Raw genomic sequence first — 11,737 nt, forward strand, 5'->3', positions numbered from 1 at the left:
CTTAGGATTAGTATCTTAATCCTCATGTTTTAAAGAGTAGCATTAGAATCCCTAAGAAACATTTAACTTCAATTCTCCTCACATTATCAATTTTGTCATGAATGAAAAGAGTAAAAAAATAGTTTTATAGAAACTTCTACTTTTCTCCTCTATGGATGATAGATCACTAATAACGTTAGTGGCATGCAAGGCTGACGACATGCAAGGGAAAAGGAGAATAGGACTTACAGCGAGAAGGTGCACAAAGCGATTCTCAATCTCGTTGATGCCGACCATGCGAGGGGAAAGGAGAATGAAACTTATGATGACAAGATGCACGAAGTGATTCTCAATCTCGTTGATCATGTCATGCGCATTGGAGATGGCTGCAACGATCAAAAAGTGACTCCTGCACTCCACCACCGGACTCCCTCTTGGAGTCCCATCGTATAAGGGAATGGTAAAATTCTATCACCTTTGACACCCACTTGATGCTTACTACTTACTACCAACTTAGACCCCAACGTTACGAGCAGAAGAGGTGGAGGGGCGGAGGAGGTGGAGGTAAAGAAGGTGGCAATGCTCCGTCTTGCAATATGAATTTTACTAATAGAACTAGCGGCAGAATCAACAAGAGACACTAAGTTAGGGCTTTGCTTATTGCAATAGTGGTGTTTCAAAAAAGATCCAACCATCAAATCGATGACCTACTATGAAATTATTTTTTTATGTTTTTCATTCTCAACAAAATTAATAATATAAGAATAATTAAAATTAAATATTTCACTTTCATAATATAAGAATCGAAGACTAAATATTAATCCTAAATAACTATAGAAGATAATATGTAATTATCTCTAATTTCAAAGAAAACATAGTTTTAGTCGACACAACTAATCAACAACTTAATCGTTGTAGCATTTGCATGCTACACAATCATTGGGTCAGAAAAGCCAAATAAGATGAGTTAAACCCCTGCATACTTTGTCGATAGTAATTTAACAAAAAGGATGAGCAAAATGGAAGCGTCCAAAGGAACATGAGCCATTTCTTTTCTTCCTTACAATGGAAAAGCTATACTACATCTAATTCCTAGAACATTAAGAAAATAATTTTAAAAAAAGGGAGAAAAAGAGCCCTTCCCACCATTGCTTCCTCGATGGATCACTTCCTCCGAGCTACTCTTCATCCTCTTCTTCCTGCAACACGTTTTAGAAACGAAAAATAATGATGCAACAATTTAAGTTTCACCGGTTTCTTTCTTACGCAGAAATTAAACCAAACACTACAGGAAAAGAACAAAACCTATACATTTCCCTCTTCTTCATCATGTACCTCTGATTTAGACCCCTCTTCTACGACTTCCTCCTCGTAGAACAATAGATTTAAAGTGCATTTTCTACATTATTTGAAAGTTTATGTCAATCACTGATAATTGTTCTCCCTTAATACAAATTAATTATTATAAATAATATAATATTTTTATTTAAATTATTAACTTTTCTTGTTTGTGTAGTATGATTAAGAAAATAATTAAAATTAATTTTATTAATTATGGGGATATATTAAGAATTTTATTAATTAATTAAATTATTAATCGATTTATTTTCTAATGAGTGATGTGAATTTGAAAAAGTAAATAGTTCAAATTTTATTTTTATGTGTGAATAATAAAAATAAATATTATAATTCTATCTTCGTGTGAAAGTAAAATAAAAATAAATTAAAAATAAAAATTAAATTATTATTTATCTTTCGGAAAACCTCATCCTTCATTCCTTAGTGTAAGGATTGAGGAAAGATATCCGAGAAGAGGTAATATCTTTTATTCTTTTCCAATTAACTTTGATTCATGTTTTGAAATTCTTAATGTTAGGATTATTATAATTTTATGATGCTTAATAATATTTTAATTTTAAAATTTTAAAATTAATAAATAATGATAATTGATTTATGAAGTTATAATGATTATTTGATTTATAATAGTCAATAAGCTTAAATAAATTTTAAGATTGATTTACTTATTAAAATTCTTATTTTTGGATTAATCTAATAATTCTAATTTATTTAATTAGATATATCTATGTTTTAAAAATTATGTGAGCGTTTTTATGATTTAATTAGTTTTAAATTTAAGACCATGAATCTAAATTATTTAATTCATAGATTTGAATTACTATTTAATAATTAAAATTATTAAACATTTAATTTAATAAGAGGGGTCAAATTAGGAGATCTGAGTTAAGTTGATTGATTAACTAGTCCATGTGGCTAGGTCCAACACATATGATTAGACATGACCTAACATATGTGTTCAAGTATGATCCAACTCATGTGGCTAGGTACAACTCAGCTCATATGACTAAGCATAACCCAAACCATATGATTTGACATACGTGATTAGAAATGACTCAACCCATGTGGGTAAGTACGACCCAACCCATATATGATATAACACATGTGGCTAAGCATGACTCAATTCATGTAACCAAGTACGATCCAGCTCATGTGACCAAGCATGACCCAAGTTATATGGTCAAGCATAGTCCAACTCATGTGGCCAGGCACAACCCAACCCACGAGCTAAGCGTGGCCCAATTCAATAATAAAACTTGGCTTAACTAGCAAAGTTATGCCACTCATCTATGCGACTTCCGTTAGACATATTTTCACCCCTCTATCTAATCTATTATATCTCAACCTAACTTATTACCCAAGGCAAACATGTGTGGCGCACATGATTCATCTAAGACTTAAGTAAGTCAATTTGGTCTGGACTAGCACCATGTGATATAGTCAAATTTCTTCTCCCGTTATTGGTTTGAGCTTGTTAATTGACTCAATCAGACATGTTTAATCGATTCAAAGTGGTTTAGAGTGATTTCATAGTAACTTGACTAGTTTAAACCTACTTGACCTAATTAAAATCAATCAAATTTAAATTAAACTAGTCTAGAATAATTCTAGATTCTATAAGAATTTGAGGTTAGTTTTATTAAGTTCTAATTGAATTAAATTTTGTTTAAGTTAATTAGACTATTCCAATTAGGATTTTAATTGATTCAGGAGTATTGAGAGATTAATGTCTCATGGTTTTATGATTTCATAGACTTCAAAAATTTTATATGAATGTGTCATTTGAAAATGATTATTGATTTTCTATTATTTCTTTTAGATTAATTTTATGATATTAATGTGATTGTTACCATGTAGTTTATGTGACTATACTAGTGGTTCACATCAAAAGTATAACTTGTGAAAGAAACTATAAGCCCATCATAGTGTCAAACCACTAATAGACATATTTTAGCAAATCATACATCAAAAATAGTCCCTTATACGATAGATAGAGTAATTCCCTTCGAAAATTAGTAGATCGTTAGACATGATAATTAGATAATTAATCTATTTATTATTGGGAGGAACATGTCTCCACCTAAGCAAATGAAGGATATCACTTCATCCGATATTGCGAGTATAATATGGGTTCTCTCCATCGAGTGTAATATATGCATTTGTTATTTAACTCTCATATATGTCATCGAGATGTGTGGCATATGATTGCTGCATGATTTTATTTACTATATAAGAATTATTATTTTATATATGAGTTTTATAATAAATTAATATGTTATTATTTCATATTAAATTATTGACATTTGTATATGTTTGATAAATATTAAAATTATTTTTCTTTTTTTTTTAAAGGTTCCTACCTAATTATTGATATATTTTTATCTTATATTTATTTTTAAAATAATATTCTAATTTATAGTAGAGAATTTTTTTGTTTATGGCTCTACCAAAATGATATGATTATTTTAGTTAAAAATATTTATTATTATAAATTATAAAATATTAAAATAAATAAATTATTTTTTTATAAATATGAGATTTGATATTTTTTATAAAATAATAACTTATATGCCACTAGGGTATTTCAGCAAACTTGTTAATGATTCAAATGAAAAATAAAATCTCAGATAAATGAAAAAAAATTCCACAGCATGAGCAGTAAACTTCTTGTTGAACAGTTACGGTTGGATTTTGATAGCTATCAGATCATTCGAGTCTCACCATATGCCGAGCTATGACTGGGAAGAATTCCGGACCCTTTCATTAGTAGTAGTTCATATAATCAACTCGAACTTATCACCATGCTGAATGCGTCAAAATTACTTTAAAATTCAACGATCGAAACCTCAGCCCCCACTAATTTACTGCGTGTCTACTAACTTCATAGGCATTTCTTTCTTGACAAATAATGTTACTCTTCATTATGTTTTGCATTGTCTTGATCAAACAATCGACATTACGGACTTTTGACCAAGTTTGTGATTTTTGACGTGTTACCCATTTACCTAAATATTGCATGTAGTCTGTCTTGATCAGCTCACATCGTTCTTCTTTAGCTTTTTCCACAAGATGTATCTGGTTGCCAGAGTCATTGATTTGATAAAGTTGGATGACACCAACTCTTAGTTGAATTCATCCAAAAATTTGATGCATTGTAATGAGCTCAATATGATAAAAGAGAGGGCTTCTGCATGTAAAATCTTATGATCTTAATATCATATTATTTTTGAAAATATTCGTATGAATGAGATAATAAAAGATGAATAATTTACATAATTAGTGATTAAAAGAATTGAATTACATAGATTATATTTAACTCAGAAGATATGAGTCTAAGCTTTTTGAGCTTAATTTGTATCTGGCAAATCAATATTCGATTTCTAATAGTCAGATACTTCTAGAAGATCGTATACATATTTGATGAAGCAATGTGTACTTATCACAACTAAAGAGGTACCCAATAGACCTCAAATGGGAAACACTAAATTACATAAATTAAAAATAATCATTTACGAAATAAGAAATATCATCAAAATAATAAGATGAAACTAGAAAGACCATTATAACAACAACATAATTATTCGAAGAGAGGAAAGTACTTCATATATCACTCATTTAATGGTCATGTACGAAACTAGAAATACCATCATAATAAGATCATTTTGGCCTAAAACCAAGTCGGTCAATTGCACATGCATTATTATGTGGAACAGGAAGAATCAACAACCACGACTATTCCTGCACTACAATTAAATCAACGTCACAGTCAAAGCACGTATCACAATTTTGACCAACATGTAACTTGGAATAGAAGCAATTTCTTCTCCAAATTTTGTATATAGCAGGTACCAACCATGTGGCAATCACAACCTTAAGCTCGTTGCCGATGGCGAAGAAGACGACCACCTTCCTCCTCCTCAACTTGTTCATGGCTGCTCTCTCCACGCTAACGACAGCGGCAGTTTCACCTGCGGTCTTTGTGTTCGGAGACTCCACCGTCGACGTCGGGAACAACAACTTCTTGCCCAGCGATGCACCGAAGGTCAACTTCCCTCCCTGGGGAATCGATTACCCTGGACGAACTCCCACCGGGAGGTTCACCAATGGCTTCAACTACGCCGATTACGTCGGTATGCATTACTTCAGTTCTAATGTCGACGCTGCAGTGTTTTCCTCCTCTTATTCTAACTTGTTTGCTTCGCGCTGCTTAAAGCCAAAGCAGTAGGCTTAGCGATGAGCCCGCCACCTTTCCTTTCTCTTTCCAATGGGAATCAGATGCTGAGAGGAGTAAACTTCGCATCTGGTGGGGCAGGGATTCTCGATACCACAGTTAAGTCTTCGGTGATGAGATTGATACGGTGTTGTGGACTACTGTCAGTGACTGTCTTTGATGACCTGATGGTGGCAGGGCGGAGATGTGATCGCCATGGCGACACAGATTGAAGACTTCGAGCAGGTTGCGGCGAACCACACGGAAAGATTAGGGAATAAGTCTGCTGCTGTCTTCCTGGAGAAGTCTCTCGTTCACTTGATCGTTGGGAGCAATGACATCTACCCGCTGTATTATCTTCTCAGTCCAGGAAACAGCACTCAGAAGGATGAAGTCGTCGTTCTTCTACTCGACAAGTTCAAGCATCAAATAGAGGTCTCCTCTCACCCTCTCGCTCTCTCTATTATATATCCTATATGTTACAAGCAAGTAAAGAGCTCACGTGAGAACACTAAATCGCAAGTCATAATTATCATAAACGCTGACTGAAGTTATAATTATGGCAGAGGCTATATGATCTCGGAGCACGAAAATTTGCAGTCCTGGGTGTTCCACCGATTGGGTGTGTTCCGATGGTCAGAGTCGCAATTTCTTCGTATGGCTGCAACGAAGATTTAAATGATCTTTGTCTACGCTTCAAGACTGCCACAAAGGCTCTCCTGAAGGACCTCAGCATGTCATTGAAGGGATTCCAGTACTCGTTCGGAGACTTATATGAAATGTTCACCCAAATCTTCTCTGATCCCCAAAAATATGGTGAGTATGCATCTCGCAGAAAATTGTCACTTTCACCATTTATCTTTTCCTGCGAGCAGTTAACCTGATGATGCTGCTATCTCCAGGGTTTACAGAGATCAAAGCTGCGTGCTGTGGAGGTGGGAGGTTGAACGCCGAGTCTGCCTGCCTGCCGAACTCCACATACTGCAGCAACCGTAGCCAATACGCCTTCTGGGACCGGAGTCACCCCACCCAAGCTTTGCACAAAACGATGGCTCAGCTGGCACTCTATGGACCGCCATTGTTCGCCAACCCCGTCAACATTCATCAGTTGGTGAAGAGTTAGAACCACTGGAGTGGAGTGTTTTCTGCATCATCATTGCACAACTCGGTCTGAGAATAAACTCGCCTTCTTCTTCTTTTGTGATGCGCACTTGTACTTGATGCTGGAAGGTGTTTGATGAATAATATCTTTATGGCGGTTCTTCGTCCTTGGTTGGAAGGTGTTCGATGAATAAGATCGTTATGGCGGAAAACATACATCACTGGATTCATTCCTCTACCATAGTCTGTTTGAGGTCCATCTTGGAGCTCAAAAAGTCTGCAGTTCATCACTTCTTGCCGTGGTGCGCACTTAACAAACATATGGATTTTACATCTATCTGCATGCATTTCTACTTCCAAAAATGGTGTCAAATTACTTAATCTCTACATATGATAATAATATCATCTACATAAACCAGTAGATATATAGTATATCTTTTTTATTATCATAGAAATAAAGAGATGTCAGACTTAGAGTTGATGAAGTCTACTAATAAAAAAAAAATAAGTCAAGTTCGATATATCAAGCTTTTGGAGCTTGGCAAAGTCAATAAATAACTTTTTATAGTTTATAAACATGAATTGGATATTGAGGATGGATGAAGAAAAAGGGTTATCATATAAAAATATTTTCAATTAAGGTCCCTTATATAAGCATCTTTAACATCTAGTTGGTATACATGCTAGTCTTAAATAAAAATCAAACTTAGGATAAGTCAAATTATCATCAATTGAATAACTGGACTAAAAGACTTTATGAATCAATACTTGGTTATTATGAAACCCTTTGACCATTAGATATACTTTGTATCTAACAATAGATCTATTTGGATTTCACTTAATTCATAAGATTCACTTATACCTGATGGTACAAAGGTTTATGTGGTATTAGGAAAAGGACATCATATTCCTCATTTATAACTTTACGCTAGTGTAGAGATATTTGGACTTGGGTGATAATTATGGGTTCAGTAGGCTTAGGTGAAGAGTTGTGGTCGCATGAAGTTTTAAAAATTTGACGTAATTTGAAGATATCATTTTTGAAGTGTATTATCATGTGATGTCTAGGTTGAGTGCTATTATTGGTTGTGTTGAAAGTACAAGAATCGGTGAAGAGTTAGTAACACGTACTAGATCAGGTTGATGCACTTCGATATTACGTGACTGATGAGAAGACAAAAACAACATTTATGGTGCTGTGAGCATTGTTTTATTATGTATTACAAAGTCAATTAGTGGAAAGATAGATAAAAGAAGTTGTAGAGGAGGTAAGGAGTTGTGAAACTAGAGTAATAAGAGAGTATATGTCATGAAAAAAACTACTAATTGATGTGGTGAGAGGTGTACTTATATAAACCCGGATGATTGCTGTAATTGTTCAAATGTTAAAGGAGTAAGATTTCGGAAGGAAAATATATTCGTAAAAATAATATGATATGATACAAAGACCCTTCAAATTTGGGGATCATAATACAAAAAAACATTATGTTTAAGGGGATACATAATGAAAATACAAAGCTTTGGATCTTAATTTTAACTTATGTGAAATATTGGGGGTATAGCCACAGATAACATAAATAACTAAATACTTTTAAGTTTTTAAAGGTTTGAAGTTTTGTAAAATAGTTTTTTAAATGATAATTGAAATTATAGAATTGGGGTGAGCTTACGATTAATGAGGTAGACTGTGGTTTAAAATATTACTAACCAAAGGGTTAGTAACATAGAGACTTAGTGTAAGAGGGTGAGATCGGTTTCAACTACCTTTCTAAAATGAGTAAAGAGTCTGATGACTTTAAATTTATTTTTAAGAGGATATAATCATATATATTTAGTAATATATTAAAATGATATAAAATCTAAAATTATCAAAGGAAGTTGTTAGGATAGTACCTCAAACATCAATATGAATAATTTTAAGTGGTTTTGAGTATGATATGGAAGATGTTCTAAAAGGTAGTCTATGATATGAAAGACAAAATTAAGGTCCCCATTAATGTGAGTTGCGTACATAACATGTAAAAGTATTTTGTGTATCAATTAAGTACTATGATCTATGGAAAGAAAATGGTTATCTTTGCACTACAATGATTTATGCTTTATGTGACATTATTTATATTTATATTTATAATATAAATATATATTTAATTTTAAAAAGTATTATTAGGGTGACATGATTTGAAATGTATATGAAACAAATATTTCTGTAAGCTGTATAAGCATGATGTGAGTATTTTATATTAATAACTCATGATTTTGAAGTGTATGTAACGTTGAAGTTTTTGTGTAAGCATAAGGAAAGTATTTGAAATTTATATATATTTTAAAAACATGTTTTGAATGCATAAAAAAATTACATATTTTTAAAGAAAGTAATCATCTATGATAAGTTTTACTTAACATGTGAGTCTTTTTTTTTCTTGACAGGTAATGTTAGTCTTCAGTTTTTTTATATTTTTTGGGCAATGTCTCAATCAAACAATCAACATTACGATCTTTTGACCAAGTTTGTGATTTTTGACGTGTTATCTATCTACCTAAACATTGCATGTCGTCTGTCTTGATCTGCTCACAGGATAATTCTTTTGATTCTTCCACAAGATATAATTAGTTGCCACAATCATTGATTTGATAAAGTTGGATGGCTCCGACACTTTGTCGGTGTCTCTTGTGCTAATGTGTATTCACATCCAAAATTAGATGCTTTCTAATGAGATAAATATGATTAAAAAAGAGGGATTATGCAGGTAAAATCTTACGATCTTAATTTCATATTAGTTTTGGAAATATTGGTATGAGTGAGATAACGAAAGATGAAGAGTTTACATAATCAAGGATTAAAAGAATCAAATTATACACGCTACATTTAGCTCATCGAATATCACTTATTTAATGGTCAATTTAAGAAGCTACATATACCATCATAATAAGATCATTTTGGTCTCAGAAGCAATTCGGCCAATTCCACACACATTATTATGTGGAACAGGAAGAAACAACAACCACGACAATTCCTGCACTACAATTAATTCAACGTCACAGTCAAAGCACGTATCAATTTTGACCAACATGTCATCTGGACAAGAAGCAATTTCTTGTCCAAATTGTGTGTATATGTGTATATAGCAAGTACGAGCCATGTGGGGAATCACAACCTTAAGCTCGTTGCCGATGGCGAAGAAGACGACCACCTTCCTCCTCCTCAACTTGTTCATGGCTGCTCTCTCCACGCTAACGACAGCGGCAGTTTCACCTGCGGTCTTTGTGTTCGGAGACTCCACCGTCGACGTCGGGAACAACAACTTCTTGCCCAGCGAAGCACCGAAGGTCAACTTCCGTCCCTGGGGAATCGATTTCCCTGGAAGAACTCCCACCGGGAGGTTCAGCAATGGCTTCATTTACTCCGATTATATCGGTATGCATTCAGTTCTAATGTCGACGCTGCAGTGTTTTACTCCTCTTATTCTAACTTGTTTGCTTCGCGCTGCTTAAAGCCAAAGCAGTAGGCTTAGAGGAGTAAACTTCGCATCTGGCGGGGCAGGGATTCTCTATTCCTCAGTTAAGTCTTCGGTGATGAGATTGATACGGTGTCGTGGACTACAGTCAGTGACTATTTTTGATGACCTGATGGTGGAAGGACGCAGATGTGATCGCCATGGCGACACAGATTGAAGACTTCGAGCAGGTTGCGGCGAACCTAACGGAAAGATTAGGGAAGAAGTCTGCTGCTGTCTTCCTCGATAAGTCTCTCTTTTACTTGAGCGTTGGGAGCAATGACGTCTTCACGCAGTATTCTCTTCTCAATCCTGGGAACAACACTCAGAAGGATGAAGCCGTCGTTCCTGTAATCAGCAAGTTCAAGCATCAATTAGAGGTATCCTCTCTCTGTGTCTCTCTCTGTTATTTATCCTATATGTTATAAGAAAGTAGAGAGGTCTCAAGACGACTAGTTTTTTTCTGAGGAAAACACTAAATTGCAAGTCATCAACTTCCTTTTGCAACATTAAGATCATAAAAGGCTGACTGAAGTTCAAATTATGGTAGAGGCTATATGATCTTGGAGCACGAAAGTTTGCAGTCCTGGGAACTGGATTGCTTGGGTGTATTCCAATCTTCAGAGCAGCGGTTCCTTCATATGGGTGCTATGAGGATCTAAATGATTTTTCTCTACGCTTCAAGACTGCCACAAAGGCCATCCTGGAGGAGCTCAGCATGTCATTGAAGGGATTCCAGTACTCGTTTGGAGATTCATATGAAATGGTCACTAAAATCTTCTCTCATCCCCAAGAATTTGGTGAGCACGTTGGACAAAATCGACACTTGAACCAGTTATCTTTCTCTGCAAGCAATTGACCTGGTGATGCTGCTGCCATCTGCAGGGTTTACGGAGCTCAAAGCAGCGTGCTGTGGAGGTGGGAGATTGAACGCGGAGTCTGATTGCCTGCGGAACTCCACATACTGCAGCAACCGTGACCAATACGCCTTCTGGGACTTGAGTCATCCTTCCCAGGCTTTGTCCAAAACGATCGCCCAGCTGTCACTTTACGGGCCGCCATTGTTCGCCAACCCCGTCAACATTCATCACCTGGTGAAGAGTTAGAACCACTGGAGTGGAGTGTTTTCTGCAGCATCTTTGAACAACTTGGTCTGAGAATAAACTCGCCTTCTTCTTCTTTTGTGTGACGCACTTGTAATGAGGAGGGAAGGTGTTTGATGAATAAGATCTTTATGGCGGTTATTCTTCTCTTGTGAAACGCACTTGTACTCGAGGCTGAGAGGTGTCTGATGAATAAGATCTTTATGGCGGAAAACATACATCGCTGGATTCATTCTTCTCCCATAGTGTGTTTGAGGTCCATCTCGGAGCTCAAAAGTCTGCAGTTCATCGCTTCTTGCCGTGGTGGGCACTTCACAACATAGGGAGTCGGGAAACTATTCATCTCTCTGCATGCATTTCTTCTTCCAAAAATTGTGTCAATTTTGTAGGTTCATTTGAATGTCGGATCTTTGATCGTTGCTTGTTTCCACTTGTCTCGGCATCAGATTCATGCAATTCTAGCCTGCATTACTGGTCAAATTGAAAAGAAAGAA

The 11,737-nt window shown here is 35.1% G+C and overlaps 2 protein-coding genes across 2 annotated transcripts; both read left to right on the plus strand.

The window, feature by feature from the left end:
* The first annotated feature begins 5,190 nt into the window (after positions 1–5,190).
* On the plus strand, positions 5,191–6,824 carry LOC135604802 (GDSL esterase/lipase At5g55050-like). The gene is made up of 5 exons (XM_065094452.1): positions 5,191–5,465; positions 5,549–5,664; positions 5,744–5,980; positions 6,112–6,361; positions 6,448–6,824. The coding sequence occupies exons 1-5, from the start codon at positions 5,222–5,224 to the stop codon at positions 6,666–6,668; spliced, it is 1,068 nt and encodes a 355-aa protein (XP_064950524.1). The 5' UTR covers positions 5,191–5,221; the 3' UTR covers positions 6,669–6,824.
* A 2,957-nt stretch (positions 6,825–9,781) lies between these two features.
* Positions 9,782–11,400, plus strand: LOC103975825 (GDSL esterase/lipase At5g55050-like). Its single transcript, XM_065094490.1, has 5 exons — positions 9,782–10,061; positions 10,141–10,204; positions 10,284–10,520; positions 10,691–10,940; positions 11,026–11,400. The coding sequence occupies exons 3-5, from the start codon at positions 10,302–10,304 to the stop codon at positions 11,244–11,246; spliced, it is 690 nt and encodes a 229-aa protein (XP_064950562.1). The 5' UTR covers positions 9,782–10,061; positions 10,141–10,204; positions 10,284–10,301; the 3' UTR covers positions 11,247–11,400.
* The last annotated feature ends 337 nt before the right edge of the window (positions 11,401–11,737 follow it).

This window comes from Musa acuminata, chromosome BXJ1-2 (genome assembly GCF_036884655.1).
Source record: "Musa acuminata AAA Group cultivar baxijiao chromosome BXJ1-2, Cavendish_Baxijiao_AAA, whole genome shotgun sequence".
Classification (NCBI taxonomy): domain Eukaryota; kingdom Viridiplantae; phylum Streptophyta; class Magnoliopsida; order Zingiberales; family Musaceae; genus Musa; species Musa acuminata.